The following is a 17,791-nucleotide window of genomic DNA, read 5'->3' as shown; positions in this document are numbered from 1 at the left end:
ATCGCCCTGACAACATCTAAGGAATGCAAGGCAATCTCCTTTGGACGTTTAGGCTTCGTACAAAGCGAAGGCAGTGTCCTGATTAAGGTGAAAGTCAGAGATCACCTTGGAAAGGATGGGGGTGGTCGCAAAACCACCTTATCCTTGTGAATTATCAAGTAAGGGGAGCGGCAAGACAACGCCGCCAGCTCCGACACCCTGCGAGCCGAAGTGATCGCCACCAGAAAAGCAACCTTTTTCGACAGCAGAGGCAACGATATCTCCCTGATGTTTTCAAAGGGAGCACGCTGTAACGCGGACAGAACCAAGTTCAAGTCCCATGGAGGTAAAGGCTCCTTCCTGGGAGGAGCCAAATGTCGCACACCTTGAATGAAGGTGCGCACCAAGGAATGAGACGCCACAGGGCGTTGGAAAAGGACAGCCAGTGCAGACACCTGGCCCTTTATCGTGGCCAGCGCCAGGCGCTGATCCACTCCAGACTGGAGGAAAGCCAACACTCTCGACACCGAGTAAGAACGAGGGGAGAACCCCCTGGACTCACACCAGGCGAAATAAGCTTTCCAGGTACGGTAATAGATCTTACAAGAGGAGGATTTCCTAGCCTTGATTAAGGTAGGGATAACCTTAGGGGAGAGACCCTTGTCCCTCAAGACCCGGGTCTTAACAGCCAGGCCGTTAAGGCCAGCGACTGTAAAGCAGGATGGAAGATCGGACCTTGAGACAGGAGATCTTCCTGAAAGACCTCCGGTTGTAAGGACCATTCCCCCTGGTCCAGGGTCTGGCGGCTCAGATAGTCAGCCTGCCAATTTTCCACACCCGGAATGTGAACAGCAGAGATCGCCGGGACATGAGTATCGGCCCAAGACAGAATGTCGGTCACCTCCTGGGCCGCTCGAGCACTCCTGGTGCCCCCCTGGTGGTTGATGTAAGCCACCGCGGTAGCATTGTCCGTCTATACGAGGACAGGCAGGCCCCGGAGACGGTCCGACCACTGGAAGAGACAGAGTTTGATCGGTTGTAACTCCAGCACATTCATCGGGAGGGAGGACTCCTCCTCCGACCAAGTGCCCTGGGCAGACAGGTTGCCCAGGACTCCACCCCAGCCTGACAGGCTGGCGTCCGTGGTAACCACCGTCCACACCAACGGACAGAAGGACTTGCCCTCCGCCACCGACGGGGACTGGAGCCACCACAGAAGAGCCAATCTGGTCTGATGTCTCAAGGAGACCTCCAGATCCAAGGACTGAGGCAGTCTGTCCCACCTGGCCAGGATCTCCGTCTGGAGAGCCCGCGTGTGGAACTGAGCAAAGGGTATCGCCTCGAAGGCCGAAACCATCAACCCTAGGCCCCGCATACAGGTCCTGAGTGACGAGGACGGGTTGTCCCTGAGGGACCCGAGCTCGTCCCGCAAAGTCCGGAGCTTGTCCCCCAGCAAGAACACCTTTGCCTGAGCAGAGTCCAGAATCATTCCCATATAGGGAATAGGACGCAATTTGCCCCCCTTCTTGGGCACCGCGAACAGATTGGAACGAAATCCCCGAAACCTGTCCCGATGAGGTACCGGGACAATCACCCCCTGAGCAAGAAGGTCCTACACCGCTTGATGCAGGTCCCGCCGACGCCCAGGAGGCAAGCGAAGCTTCGAGAGAAAGAATCAGCCCGCCGGCCGGGAAAGGAATTCGATCACGCATCCTGATCGAATGATCTCCTGAACCCACCTGTCCAATATCCGGAGCAGCTAAGGTTGGAGGAAACCGCGCAAGCGTCCCCCCACCCCTGAAACGGGTGAGGGCGCCCCTTCAGGCAGAGTCGGATTGACCCACCGAGCCGGCATTGCCCGACTCCTGCTTGCCCTCCCAGGGCTTCTTCTGGCTGCCCTGGGCCTTGAAGGGCTTACCCTTGGATTGGTTCCGAAAGGTACGAAAGGACCCCTGATTGGATCTAGGCGCAGAACTCCGCTTGCCACGAAAGGACTTGTTCTTCAGGTTCTGGGGCAGCAAGGTGCTCTTGCCCCCCGTGACGCCTTTCACCAGGGCATCCAACGCCTCGCCAAAAAGGCCAGAACCAACATATGGAAAATCAGCAACTGTTTTCCGTGAGGACTGGTCAGCCGACCAGCTCTTCAGCCATATCAGTCGCCGGTTAAGCACCGCAACATCAGAGAGGCGAGCCACTAAGGGGGCCTCATTCAAGGCTGCATCACACAAATACATGACTCCTTGGTGGATCTGATCCACCATTTCCAGCCGGGCAGGCGGAACACCATCAGACATGAGATTGCACCTAAGCATCTTAGTCCAATCAGCCACCGCCTGAGCCACCAGAACGGACGCGAAAACGGGTTTGAGCAATGAACCCGCCACCGTATAGGAATGGCGAGCGAGAGACTCCAACCGCCGGTCCGTGGGATCCCGGAAAACCGGGGTATCCTCAGTCGGAACCAAGGTAGCCTTGTGTAACACGGCCACAGTGTGATCTACCTGTGGAGGCACACACCATCATGATTCCGTAGCCGGCGCAAAGGGATAAAGCAATTTGAACCGACTAGGTACCAGGAATGGACGTTTTAACGTGCGCCACATTTCATTAACAGTGTAATGGAATTCCGCTGGGCAGGGAAAAACCTGCGCAGACTTGCGGGTCCTGTGCGTCCCAAATGAGGACACAACGCCCGGAGGACAGGGCTCATCCTCTAAATGCAAAGTTTCTTTAACAGAAACAATTCATTCATCCATGGTCGCCCGTTCTTCAGGTGACCCCGGGGAGGATGTATCAACACCCTCCATTTCAGCCTCCCCCTCAGACCCCGGGGGGTCTAAGGATGAGCGGGACCCTGAAAAGGGCACGCTCGCAGCAGCAGCAGCCATATCCCCATCTGAATCAGAAGAGAGAGACAACCTGGGCCTCTTTCTCGCAGCCCGTTCAGACATCAGCATTTCCATATTTGCCACCAAAGTCGCTACTACAGCAGCCAGATCGGGTCGCAGCGGAGCCACAGGAGAACTGGGGCCTCCCACTAAAGCTGGAGGAAACTTGCTTTCCTGAGAATCCATGGCTCAAGTTATCAGAACAAACTACAGTGCAAAAACGGTGTACTGTCCCCTTTAAGAACGCTGCGGTGTGCCCACCGCTACTGCTACAGTGATGAAAGACCCCCAAAGGAGAAAAGAAACTGAGCCAGAAGCGATATACAGAGGGAAATTGAGAGTGATAACCTGCAGAGCCCGCAGAGCGTTGCTACCAGTGTCCTTGCTGCTGATGGAAAGGAAGTGCTGCTGGAGAGGGCTGGACAATATGCCAGACCCCGGGAAAATGGCTGCCCCATAGGGATGCATTGGAGGCTACGCCAAAATGGCCGCCGACATGCGGCCGGACCGATCGTTCCACCGCCCACAAAATGGCGGCGGATAGCGCCAAAAATGACATGCAGGATCGCCCCAGAGGAGCTATACATGTGTGCTCATAGCAAAGATGGCGGACCGTGCGAAAATTCGCCACTGCGGTCGCCGCACAAGCACAACCGTCTGAACCTCCAACAATGCACCTAGGTGATACAGGGACAAGGACCCCCAGGCAACATACAGATCTGCACAAGCGATCCCTGCAAGGATCGCACAGGGAGTCACACAGGCACAGACATGGGGGACACACAGCAACACAGACTGCCACCCCAAACAGAGGCCCCACACAGAAAAGTACTTACCTGTACCAGATGGCGTGGGGAGCCTCCATGCACGGAAAACCTCTGTCCTCATCTGACAGGGAGTGCCGTGAGCCAGGGACATGACGCTGCAGCACCGCAGACGAGTCCTGTGAGGTGTAAAGATAGGTGGGGTATGTTGGCGCTGCCTATACAGATATTAAGTATATGGGAGAAAAGTGACTGGCAGTATGTAAGAATAAATATGTAAAAGTACTTCTGGATTAGATCAATCAATGGTGTAAAAACTTTAAGAAGAAAAGGTGGTCCTTATAAACACCAAATGTGCCAAACAATGGAACAGATAAATATATCACAGATAGCACTCATAAAAATTGGTGTTCAATAAATTAAATAAAATATGTCTTGGATGAATCTAAAACAATATTGACAGTGCATATAATAAATAAAAAATAGTGTTAAATAAGTAGAGAAGATATATCTTAAATGAATCTAAAACAATATTGCCAGTAATATAATAACAAGTGATTGGTGTGTAAAAACTCAATTCAGGTGACTGGTGCAATAAATAATATAGCCACTAGGTGCCAGTGTGGTAAATAAAAATTATGAAAAGGATATCCAAGTAATATATCTAGTATATAATGTGCAAGTGACAAGGAAATTGTGCTGAGTGAAAAAAATGTAACATAAAATTGATAATCCAGAAAAGGTACTCAATAGAGTATGTGTATGGATATCCTAATAAAGAACATAAATCATTTCATAAAAAACTCCAAACTGTGAATCAGTGAAATGGATAAAAACTAAGTAGTGCCAATAAATAAATTTAGTTGATGATAAATATCTCATAAAAGAAAGTCCACAAAATATGATCAATATAATGGTCTTCCACGAAAGTGCGACAGTAATAAATATTAAAGTGCCAAGTAAATATTAAGGAAGGAGTGAGTCCCAGTGCCGGATTCTAGATGTGGGTGCCGGGGTAGAGAAAATCCGTGCTGCCCTCTCAGTAAAGCCCGCACTCACCAGAGAGCGGTACCCCTACAGGGGTGACCAGCGTTGTTTATATGGGGTAAAAACCTCCGATGCCTCTCGGTAGATCTCTCCAATCCTCCTGGGTGTAACTCACTTTCTCTCTCTTATATTAGTAGTAAGCAAGCGATGTATAATACAGGGTAACTTTAAGGCAATTATCCAAGATGTGGTAAGAACGGTATCCAGGGTATGCAGATAAGAAAAAGACACTAATATAGCGATGTACCGTTTGAAGATTCCATTTATTAAATAAATCACAAAATTACTGAATGGAATTACAAAATGGAATCTTCAAACGGTACATCACTATATTAGTGTTTTTTCATCTAAATACCCTGGATACCGTTCTTACCACATCTTGGAGAATTGCCTTAAAGTTACCCTGTATTATACATCGCTTGCTTACTACTAATATAAGAGAGAGAAAGTGAGTTACACCCAGGAGGATTGGAGAGATCTACCGAGAGGCATCGGAGGTTTTTACCCCATATAAACAACGCTGGTCACCCCTGTAGGGGTACCGCTCTCTGGTGAGTGTGGGCTTTACTGAGAGGGCAGCACGGATTTTCTCTCACCCGGCACCCACATCTAGAATCCGGCACTGGGACTCACTCCTTCCTTAATATTTACTTGGCACTTTAATATTTATTACGATCGCACTTTCCTGGAAGACCATTATATTGATCATATTTTGTGGACTTTCTTTTATGAGATATTTATCATCAACTAAATTTATTTATTGGCACTACTTCGTTTTTATCCATTTCACTGATTCACAGTTTGGAGTTTTTCATGAAATGATTTATGTTCTTTATTAGGATATCCATACACATACTCTATTGAGTACCTTTTCTGGATTATCAATTTTATGTTACATTTTTTTCACTCAGCACAATTTCCTTGTCACTTGCACATTATATACTAGATATATTACTTGGATATCCTTTTTATAATTTTTATATACCACACTGGCACCTAGTGGCTATATTATTTATTGCACCAGTCACCTGAATTGAGTTTTTACACACCAATCACTTGTTATTATATTATTGGCAATATTGTTTTAGATTCATTTAAGATATAGCTTATCTACTTATTTAACACTATTTTTTATTTATTATATGCACTGTCAATATTGTTTTAGATTCATCCAAGACATATTTTAATTTATTGAACACCAATTTTTATGAGTGCTATCTGTGATATATTTATCTGTTCCATTGTTTGGCACATTTGGTGTTTATAAGGACCACCTTTTCTTCTTAAAGTTTTTACACCATTGATTGATCTAATCCAGAAGTACTTTTACATATTTATTCTTACATACTGCCAGTCACTTTTCTCCCATATACTTAATATCTGTATAGGCAGCGCCAACATACCCCACCTATCTTTACATTTCTAGATATAGTTTACCTATATTTTGGGGTAAGCTGCAGCCTTTAGTTTAATCACATCCACTTGCGCGGAATTTTTTACTTTATATGAGTCCTGTGAGGTACCCACCCCACGGCTGCATCCCTGTAGCGAACAGGGATGGGTCGTTCGTAATGCCAGGGCGAACCATAGCTGAACGCTCGATGGCGGGCTGGGGGTCCATCTGACCCTTTTGCTCTGGAGAACCAGGGCGGTCAGTCCGAATCCCAGCACCGCATGATCCATCTTCATCCGAAGAGAAGACTAACACTAGAAGCTGACAAAATAAACAGCTAGTAAAGTAAAAGAAAAAAACTGACATTTTCAAAGAAAATCAAATAAAAGATTAGGAAGGCTGAGACTGAAGCCCCAGCACAAGGGAAGCCTGACTATTCCTGACGCTAGGCAGATTAAAAACTGAGTTGGGAGTGGTGATGCAGGGGGGGTATTGACCAGATGGGACAGCCCCCATGGGTGTGTATATGCTAATGCCTTTTGTCTTTGGACTAAGTCTATATGCCTAGCTATTCCTGCGGATAGGAAGACAATACCCAACAGTGATGACTTAGAGGAGGCGGCGACTGTCGGAGGACGTAAGAGAAATGGTATTTATCAGTTTTTATTTACCAAAATAATTGCATTTCCATGTTCTGTGTACTGTGGGAGACCAGATAAAGAGAAAGCAGGCTCCTGGGCTTAGTAACACTTTAAAGTGATTGTAAAAGAACCAATTTATTTTAAAAGAGAAATGAAAGGCAAAATATTTGTGTAAAGATCTAAAAAAAAAAAACCAAAAAAACAACACATTCTAAATATCTCTAAATATCCCCCCCAATTTTTTTTTTTTTTAATAAGTGATCACAATCACTTATAAAAAGCAGCACACTGATCTTCCCAGTGAATGGCTGTGCAGCGGCGATGGGTCAGGACAAGTCTGATCATTGGAGGATAGTACACTGAGTTTCCAGCATAACTAGACAACTGACTACACTGTGCTATCCTGCTTAGTGTGGTCAGTTTTTAATAGGAAAGCAGAGGGACTGGCAGGAACACCAGGCAAATTCACATAATGGAAGCAATACGAAGAGAACAGGATACTTTCTCATACAAGTACATAGTACAGCAGGCATGTATCAGGAATATGAAGTGTTGGGGTAACAAATGCTTTAAGAACACATTCAGATGACAACTTTAAAGCACCTTTTCGCCAAAGCTTACATTTGCTGGGACGAACATCCACCCAGTAAAACTTGGACAAGTCAGAGGACAGGGTGGAGACTTGCAAACCTGTGATACAGATTGCCTGATGCAGAAAACCCATGAGAAAGCCCTGATGCAATGGACTGAGAAAATAGAGGAACCCTTTAAGGGCATAGGCTCTGGAAATAGGTTGTCTGATTCCCCTGGAAATGCTGAAGCGGTGCACAGAATGTCCTCTAAAAGGCCCTACAGGCAGAACAAAGAGGAACTCTTGTGATTAGAGGCTGTGGCTGCTAGGTAAAACCCTTAAACATTTTCCATGGCATGTTATGGGGGGGAGGATAGAGAGAAGTAGAATGTCCTCACTGAGGTGGAAAGAGAGCACCTTAGCTAGATCGAAAGATTTGGTCCCAAAATCCTGTCCTTGTGCAATACAAGAAAATGCTGGCAACTCAGAAACACTAAAACTAAAAAAAACACTTCACAGAATCTAATGTACCCCTCAGAGTTGCGGAAATTCCAATGGTGGTTCTCAATCATCTAGGTGATTCCATAGAACTGTATGCAGAGTCTGAGATGAGGGTAGTCTCTTCTCTTGCACAGTTCTTGTGCGAGCACTCCTGAATTCTGAGACAGGGTCTGCAGGGGCGATGGAAAGACCCTTCTTATCAAACATCAGTGCCTGACCTCACAAATGGGCTTTTGGAAGAATGGTCAAACATTCCCATAGACGCACTCCTAAACCTTCTGGACAACCTTTCCAGAAGAGTTAAAGCTATTATACCTGCAAAGGGTGGGCCAACTCAATATTGAATCCTATGAACTAAGACTGGGATGTCATGTGTGGTTAAGGCAAACGCCCCAATACTTTTGACAATATAGTGTGTGTGTGTGTGTGTGTGTGTGTGTGTATATATATATATATATATATATATATATATATATATATATATATATATATATACCTACATACATATACGCACCCACACACACCATACTTCTCTTTTAATGAAACAGAAAAACTGTAGTTTTGTATAAACTGTTAGTTTTACTTGTACATTGTAGTCAAAGGCTCTTCTAAAATTTCCTTCTAGAAATGCCTATTATGTACTTTTAAATCTCTCTTGAAGTTAAACAAGAACTAAAATATTAAGGGACTGAGTCAGCCCAAATCAGGCTCAGCGGCTAATAATGGATGTATTTCAGCTGAAAAAGATTATGATTAGCATATAGAAGTATATGTTGAATAACTTTATACACCTATGAAACTGCACAAAAACAATACGGGTGCCATTTGTTATCCAGGTCCATGTCAATAATTTACAAAATTAAAGAAACTATAAAGGGGGCAAATATTGTTTCACAACATTGTATTTGTTTCCTTACCATCCAGGTTGTGGGCAGTGCTGAGTGCATGCAGTGTCTGCTCACACCACTGGGTGAAGCTATCAGCACACTTTGTTGCACCTTGGAACAGTCTTACAAGCTTTTCTTCTTGCTCAACCTTCTTACTTTGTCGGCTGTTCACCCCCGAAGACTTACTGAAGAGACAAGATAGTAAATGTAAATTTAGTACAGACATTACAATTTAACAAACACTATGGGGTTGATTTACTAAAACTGGAAAGTGCAAAATCTGGTGCAGCTCTGCATAGAAACAAATCAGCTTCCACTTTTGTCAGAGCCATGGCAAAGCTTAATTGAACAAGCTGGAATTACAAGCTGATTGGCTACCATGCACAGTTGCACCAGATCTTGCACTCTTCAGTTTTAGTAAATCAACTCATGAATTAGGGTCCTTTCACACAGGTTTTCCGCCCAGCAGACTCCGTTTTGCTAAGCGGGGGATTGATCCGCCAATCCCGGCTAAGCAGGCGGATGACAGGTTCGGTTCCGCTCATTGTGCCGAGACAGACCTGTCAGAGCCCTGCTCTCCTCTATGGGAGATCGAATGAAAACGGACTGCCTGTTCGTTTTCATCAGATCCTCCAGATGGATGGAAAAACTGAATTTTTGTAAAATCTTACCGTAAAATTCCTTTCTCCGAGTCCTCCGACAGTCACTGCCCACTCATACAGTCTTCACCAATGGGGTATTGACTTCAATAACAACAAAAGCATTTATATAGACACACCCATGGGGGCTGTCCCACTGGTCCAATACCCCCCTGCAATAGCCATTACAACTCAGTTTGGTAGCAAGCAGTTAAGTGTATAAGAACCCCAAAAGAGGGCGGCGACTGTTGGACAGAGATTTTACAAAAAATTCCGTTTTCTCTTACGTCCTCCGACAGTCGCCGCCCACTCATACAGTCTTCACCAATGGGGATGTCCCAAAGCAGTGTAGACATGAGGGGTGGGAAGCGCAACCGTCAGAAAGGCAACGCAGTACACACAACAGAGAAAGGAACCTTACGTGAACAGAAAGGTAACCTACTGGGACAACAAAAAAAGCTAAACAGGAGCAAAAACACAGGAAAGCAAATAACCAAGGGGGTAAACAACCCCAACAGCCAGGGACCCACACAAAACCTGGGTCCCCTACGGTACTGCCGCACAGAGAATTTTGCGGCCAAAGGAGGCATCAGCTGATGCCAGAACATCAATTTTGTAGAATTTGGAAAAGGTGTGCACTGACGACCAAGTCGCAGCCTTGCACACCTGGGCCACCGAGGCCTGATGCCGGAAAGCCCAGGACGCACTCACCGATCTGGTAGAGTGCGCCTTGACAGGGAAGGGTGGTACCCGTTCCTTCAACGAATAGGCCTGATCAATTGTCTGTCTGATCCATTTTTCAATGGTCACCGCAGACGCAGCCATACCCTTCCGAGGTCCCTCAGGAAGGACAAAGAGAATCCGATTTTCGAAAGGATTCAGTCGACGACAGGTAAACCCTGATCGCCCTGACAACATCCAAAGAGTGCAAGGCAATCTCCTTAGGATGCTTCGGATTCGCACAGAGCGAAGGTAAAACAATGTCCTCATTGAGGTGAAAATCCGAAACCACCTTTGGAAGAAAGAACGGGTTAGGTCGCAAGACCACCTTATCCCTATGAACCACCAGGTAAGGGGAGCGGCAAGACAACGCCGCCAACTCCGACACTCTGTGAGCAGAAGCGATCGCTACTAGAAAGGCAACCTTTTTAGACAGCAGAGGTAACGAAATCTCCCGGATGTTTTCAAACGGGGAACATTGTAACAAGGACAGAACCAAGTTCAAGTCCCATGGAGGTAAGGGCTCCCTTCTAGGAGGGGCCAAGTGACGTACACCTTGAATAAAGGTGCGAATCAAGGAATGAGACGCCACAGGGAGCTGGAAAAGAACAGCCAGTGCAGATACCTGGCCCTTAATCGTGGCCAACGCAAGGCGTTGGTCCACACCAGACTGGAGGAAAGCTAACACTCTCGCCACCAAGTATGAACGAGGAGAGAAACCCCTGGACTCACACCAGGCAAAATAAGCCTTCCATGTACGGTAATAAATCTTACCAGACGAGGCCTTTCTAGCCTTGATTAAAGTAGGAGTGACCTCTGAGGAAAGACCCTTGTCTCTCAGGACCTGGCTTTCAACAGCCATGCCGTTAAAGCCAGCGACTGTAAAGCAGGATGGAAGATTGGTCCCTGAGACAGTAGATCTTCTCGTATTGGCAGCCGCCACGGAGGCTCGACGGCCAGGTGAACGATGTCCGCGTACCAGGACCGGCATGGCCAGTCCGGCGCCCCCGGAATCACCAGTGTTTGTTCCGAGGCCAACCTGCGAAGGAACCTGAACAACTGAATCGGAGGAAAGGCATAGATCAGACGATACTGATGCCAAGGCACCACCAGCGCATCTGAGGTGTCTGCCAGAGGATCGCACGTTCTTGCCACGAACCTTTCCACCTTGTGGTTTAGCCGAGACGCGAACAGATCCACATCCGGGGATCCCCACTTCGCACACAGCATTTGTGTGTTTTAAGGTACGTTTAAAGTGACACAGGAGAGGGAACCCCCAAAACCCCACACAGCGCTGGCTGTGAGAAAAAACCCCCGCAGGGACCGGGATCAGGGAGCCCAAAACGCACAGACATAGGGGACACCACAGACACACAGGACTGCCGACCCCAGACAGAGGCCCCACACAGAAGTGTACTTACTTGTACTCAATGGCGTGGGGTGCCTCATAACAATGGGAAACCACCCGCCCCAGATGGCAGGGGAGTGCCGTCAGCCAGAAAAAATGCAGGACACCAGCAGCGCACGGACGAACCGTGCATGTGTCCAGTGAGGTAGCCACCTCACAGGCTGCATCCCCGAGGACAGGGATGGGTCGTTTGCGAGGCCAGGGCTAACACATAGCCTGCTAAACGATCAATGGTGGGCTGGGATTCCATCTGATCCTCTGTCCCGGAGCACCAGGACGACCAGCTGACAAAATAAAACAGCTAGTAATGCAAAGAAAAAATGACATTCGCAGAAAATAAAATCATAAAATAGAAGAAGGCTGAGACTGTAGCCCCAGCACAGGGAAGCACAGGGAAGCCTATCTACTCCTGAACTAGGCAGAAGACAAACTGAGTTGGGATGGCTATTGCAGGGGGGTATTGGACCAGTGGGACAGCCCCCATGGGTGTTTATGTAAATGTTTTTGTTTTAACAAGTCTTATGCCTAGCTACTCCTAAGGAGAGGAAGTCAATACCCCATTGGTGAAGACTGTATGAGTGGGCGGCGACTGTCGGAGGACGTAAGAGAAATATGGTTTCCATCCGTCTTGATTTCACGGACAGGATTGGATAGCAGCGGGGTCAGCGGAAATGTCACCGCTGACATCGGCCGCACCATAGAGGTACATAGAGCATCCGAGCAGGTCCGCCTGTGTGAAAGGGGCCTTAGAGACTGTCATGAAAGTGACTACAATCTTTAACTGTAGCATTTACAGAAATACATGGGTGATTCCAAAATAAATTGGTCATAAATCATTTACCATGCTGCTTTTACTATGTGGCTCTAATATTCCCTATAAAACAGTTGCAAAACATTGATAAGAACATCTTCAGTTTTAACCCCTTAACGCCAATGCCTCCTGGCCTTTTAAGCGGCTTCTGAGGCCGGGTTTCTGATCATGTGACTGCTGTGATTGGCTGTCACATAACTGGAAAGCTCCAGATCGCAAGTAGAGATTGGGAGCTTTCGGTTAGCCGCCGAAAGTGTGCAGGGCACACGCTCTCGGCACAGCTTTGTTTACATTCTGATATGCATATATGCGGCCACTCAGTGTTAAGGTCCACCCGCCGAGGGGCCGAATATATGCGTACCATCGCTGCAAAGGGGTTAACTTTGAAAATAAACTTCTAAAAGGAAATAAATCTGCCACAAACCTTGGCAATAACCAAGTGGTCGTAAACCTCAGGCATAAAATATGAACAAAGCATTTCCTCCTACACCCACTGGCCACTTTTTAGGTACACCTGTTCAATTGCTTGGTAACACAAGTTGCTAATCAGACAATTACATGGCAGCAACTCAATGTGCATTTAAGCATGTAGACGTGGTGAAGACGACTTGCTGAAGTTCAACCTGAGCATCAGAATGGGGAAGAATGGAGATTTAAGTGACTTTGATCATGGCATTATTTATGGTGCCAGACGGTCTGGTCTGAGCATTTCAAAAACCGCTGATCTACTGGGATTTTCACGCACAAATATCTCTAGGGTTTACAGAGAATGGCCTGAAAAAGAGAAAATATCCAGTGAGCAGCAGATGCGTGGGTGAAAATACCTTGCTGATGCCAGAGGAGAATGGGCAGACTGATTTGAGAGGATAGGCAAAAGTAATTTAAATAACCACTAGTTACAACCAAGGTATGCAGAATACCATCTCTGAACACACTGAACCATGAAGCAGATGGGCTACAGCAGCAGAAGACCACACCCGGTGACACTCCTGTCAGCTAAGAACAGGAAACTGAGGCTACAGTTCGCACGGGCTCACCAAAATTGGGCAATAAAAGATTGGAAAAATGGTGCCTGGTCTGAGGAGTCTCAATTTCAACTGTGACATTCAGATGGTAGGGTCAGAATTTGGCATAAACATGAAAGCATGGATCCATCCTGCCTTGAATTATTAGTTCAGGATGGTTGTGGTTTAATGGTGTGGGGGATATGTTCTCGGCACACTTTGGGCCCCTTAGTACCAATTGAGCATCGTACTTCCAGCAGGATAATGCACCACATCACAAAGCTGAAATCATCTCAAACTCCTTTCTTATACTCGACAATAAATTCACTGTACTCCAATGGCCTCTGGAGTCCATTGACAGATGCAGCTTTTATGCTTCTTATACCATAGGGTTATGCTGCCTGCTACAGGAGTAGTACTAGGCAGGAAAAAATTTACTGACACGCTTACAGGGGCTGTCCTTCACGGCATAACCCCACACACACTGCCACAAGCCAGTTTCGTAGCAAGCAGTGAAAAAGAAAACACAAACCATTACCATAACAGGGGCAGGTTCTGCGTCTGTCAATGGACTTCAGAGAAAAGGATTTTACTGTAAATTCTTACAAAAATCTAGTTTTCTCTATCGTCCGTTGACAGACGCAGCTCTTATGCTTCTTATATCATAGGGACGTTCCAAAGCAGTGTAGGCATCAGGGGTGGGAAGAACGCAACCAAAAAAAAAAAAAAAAAAAAAGGTAACATTTTTCCCAAGGTAGAAAAAATTGGAGTTTGTGGGGCATGGGTGGGGACTTTTAAAAGGTACCGTCAGAGACCATGTAATCCCCTTTAAAACGACTTTTACCAATGGAAAGTTTTTTTTTTTTTTTTGTTGCTAGTAAATACCTGATTTTCTGCTTTATTTATCCTCTTCTAACTGGTCTGGTCGGCGATTACGTAATTCGGCGATTCGCAGTGTGTGCTGGGATGGCATGAAATCTCGCATTATTACACAGGAGATGAGCTCCACTGCGTGCTCTGCCCCGCCGCCTCTCAGTGAGCTCAGTGAGGATATAATGCTTTCAGTCCTCGTTCACTGAGAGGCGGAGCACGGCCTCAATACACTACATACAGCTCACTGAGAGGAGGCGGGGCAGAACACACAGTACAGCTCATCTCCTGTGTAATAATGCGAGATTTCATGCCCTGAGATAAATTCCAGCACACACTGCGAATCCCCGAATGACGTAATCGCCGACCGGACCCGGAAGTGAGAAGAGGATAAATAAAGCAGAAAATCAGGTATTTACTAGCAAAAAAAAAAAAACTTTCCATTGGTAAAAGTAGTTTTAAAGGGGATTACATACATCTAAAGTGACTAAAATGGGTGGAACTCCACTTTAAATACAATAGAATTCGTATAAAACATGTTCAAAAAAGCAAAAGGGGAAGAGATAAAATCCCAAGATAATAATTATGTCAACCTACCGGTAATCATGGCCTAACACATGTGATTGGTCAGATGGTGGGGTGGATATATACAGGGTCAAAAGTATACAATCCCAGAGCATTTAAATGCAAATTGGAAATCCAGAGAACTCAGAGGTTCCTGTGTGTATGCAAGGAAAAATGGCATATCACTGACAGATTCTTGTATAAAGTTAGATATGTAAAGTCATGTTCCAGAGGATGGAAAGTAGTATACATGACTTGTATATAAATATATAGAGATATAAAGCATAGTTGCTGTCTGTACTGGTATCAAGATAGAGTAGGAGAGAGACCATCAGGGCAGCTCAAACAGTGCTCATAAATCCCGTTGGTAAACAGTGAGAAAGTAGACAAGGAATAGCCATAAAGTCTATACTGCCGTTATACCTTACATGACTGCTGTATCCCGCATCCACCATCTGCAACCATGTAGTGTGATACATGGGCCCTATATAGGCCGTCAACACCGGTGTCATCAGCGGGGACGACGCCCTGCCATGACGTGCCGGAGTCCGATGTACAACTGCGCATGCGCGCAGGTACGAGCGCCGCGCAGATGTTTCAAACATAGGTGGTCCCTCCCCTAGGGTTGCCAGGCAACCCAACAACGCTTGCAACGCTGATGGCTGCAGATGGTCCGGCGGATAAGAAGGGGGGGGGGTGCCACCACATAGGCAAGGAAGCGCACCATATGAATGGTGCTAACTCCCCTGTACATCGCACGCCCGCCTGCCGGGACCCAATACGCCCACCAGCGCGACCACCCTATCTCATCCACCCCAACGCGGGTCTCATGTCATCCAATTGTATGACCTCCATGTCCATATACTTAAAATACATACAACCAGTCAACAAGATAAAGATAGAAGTATATAAACCAATTAGTATATCATAATAGCTGTGTAGCCATCACAGACCATTAGTGCATATAGAGAGCAATGGATGTATCAAGACTATCCAGCACAGAGAATTCTCTGGCTAGAGTACTCAATATCTTCATAAAATAAGAGGCCATTCCTAGATCCATCGTATACAGGGCAACATGTCACACACTCGTTTGACCAGTGGGACATGTCATGTCTTGTTAAAAAAGAACAAAGAAAAGGAGGGGAGGGGAAGGGAAGGGGAGAATGAAGGAGAAAGGGGGAAAAAAGGGAAATACCAACATAAACGGACAGAGAGAACCCCAACCCATAATTGCAAGAAATGTCTAAAGAAATTACTTAAAGGTGTGCATTTTGTTGAGGCCCGGAGGATTTAGAGCATCCAGTCTCTCAATCCATAGGGTCTCGCATTGTAATATGCGCCGACAGCAGCGGTTCAGTTGGGAGTATCCAATTTTTTTCCTTGGCCTCTATGTCTATGTGCTATAACATGATTTATATTTGTCAAATATATATGTATAAAAAGAGCTGCGCTAACTGATATAACTTGATAAGAAATCAAGTATGTGTAAGACCATAAACCAGTTTTTAGCTAGTCAATAGTATAACGATCATTTGAAATTCATCAAACAGTAATGAGCCAGATATAGTTCAAATATATCAAACATGTAAGTCCATCAAACAAAGAGTCCAAGCAAAGCAGGGATGGGCAAGCAGAGAGTGTCCGGTGTAGAAAGGGAATCCTTCACCACATCTGTGTGCCTAAAACCACATTCCGTGCCGCATGCAAAGGGCTCACACCAGGCTTACCAGAGCTCATTAAAAAGTAGGCATATCACTGGAATAGATCCACTCGGGAGACTGGCACCCCTTCTCAGCTGATCTCATGAGATCTCCTCAACGTAGCGGGAAGAAGCACTCTATACCGATACCTCTGGAGATTATATGCAAACACCCCATATAGATCCTATCGACCACACACCGATCCTCGGACCCAATGTAAAGGAAAGGGGAGCAACAATAGTGTATGTATGGGTATTTTATTCATAAGAAGGGTAAAAACACTTAAATTTAGAATAGATTCAAAGCGCTTGCTGACAATGTTTGTATCTCGCTGCCGCCCGGCTTCCGGGTTCGTCGTGGTGACGTGAAGCGTGAAATACACGATTGGTACCGGACAATTCTGGTCCAGCGTTACTTCCTGTTGACTCCACTTAATAATTAATGAGGATCATGATTCTGTCTGATGTTTTATACCCAGTTATGTATTTTTGTACATATTTGTCCTCGTGGTTTTGCATTTCTTTTTGAGATTTATGTGTAATAAATAAATGCTTTTAAGATACCTTGATGTATCAGTGGTATATCACCTTTATTGGTCTCTGACGGTACCTTTAAAAGTCCCCACCCATGCCCCACAAACTCCAATTTTTTCTACATTTATTGGGATGTGGTACCTTTAATACATTACTATTTTCTTTTTCTTAATGAGCTAGCAATATTTATAAAAATTTTTACAAAGGCTAAACATAGCCAACTGGGTAACAAAACTCAACCAGTAACCACAGGAGCTTACCCATAAAAAGGAAAAATAAACCCCTGAAGGAGAAAAACAAGTCTCTTTAAACAGCAGCCTGCAAAACTTTGCGGCCAAAGGATGCATCCGAAGATGCCAACAAATCTACCTTGTAGAATTTTGTAAAAGTAACAGAGGCCTGATAAGGAAAAGCCCAAAAGGCACTCAGGGCTCTGGTAGGATGCGCTGTCAAAGAGAAAGGAGGAACCTGACCCTTCAATGAATAAGCCTGTACAACCGTCTGCCTAATCCATCTGGATATAGTCGCAGCAGACGCAGCCAAACCCTTATGAGATCCCTCAGTAAGGACAAAGAGTCTGATTTCCTAAAGGACTCTGTGGCAAACCAGTAAACCCTGATCGCCCAAACCACATCTAGAGAGGGCAAAGCAATTTCCTTTGGATGCTTAGGACAGAGTGAAGGCAAAAACTGAATTTTTGTAAAATCTTGCCTGTAAAATTCCTTTCTCTGAGTCCTCCGACAGTCGCCGCCGCCTCTAAGTCATCACTGTTGGGTATTGACTTCCGCTCCGCAGGAGTAGCTAGGCATAAAGACTTAGTCAAAAGAACAAAGGCATTTGCATATACACACACCCATGGGGGCTGTCCC

General features: G+C 45.9%; 1 protein-coding gene across 1 annotated transcript in view; it reads right to left on the bottom strand.

Moving 5' to 3' along the window:
• The window catches only part of GIGYF2 (GRB10 interacting GYF protein 2), a 615,584-nt gene that overhangs the window by 62,439 nt on the left and 535,354 nt on the right, over nucleotides 1–17,791 (bottom strand). Inside the window, exon 25 of the mRNA XM_082251280.1 lies at nucleotides 8,702–8,856. Coding sequence (XP_082107406.1) covers nucleotides 8,702–8,856 — 155 coding nt within the window. The remainder of the gene's footprint in view (nucleotides 1–8,701; nucleotides 8,857–17,791) is intronic.

The sequence above is a fragment of the Pelophylax lessonae genome (genome assembly GCF_965119305.1).
Source record: "Pelophylax lessonae genome assembly, chromosome: 3".
NCBI lineage: Eukaryota > Metazoa > Chordata > Amphibia > Anura > Ranidae > Pelophylax > Pelophylax lessonae.
This window is presented reverse-complemented; position numbering and strand designations above follow the sequence as displayed.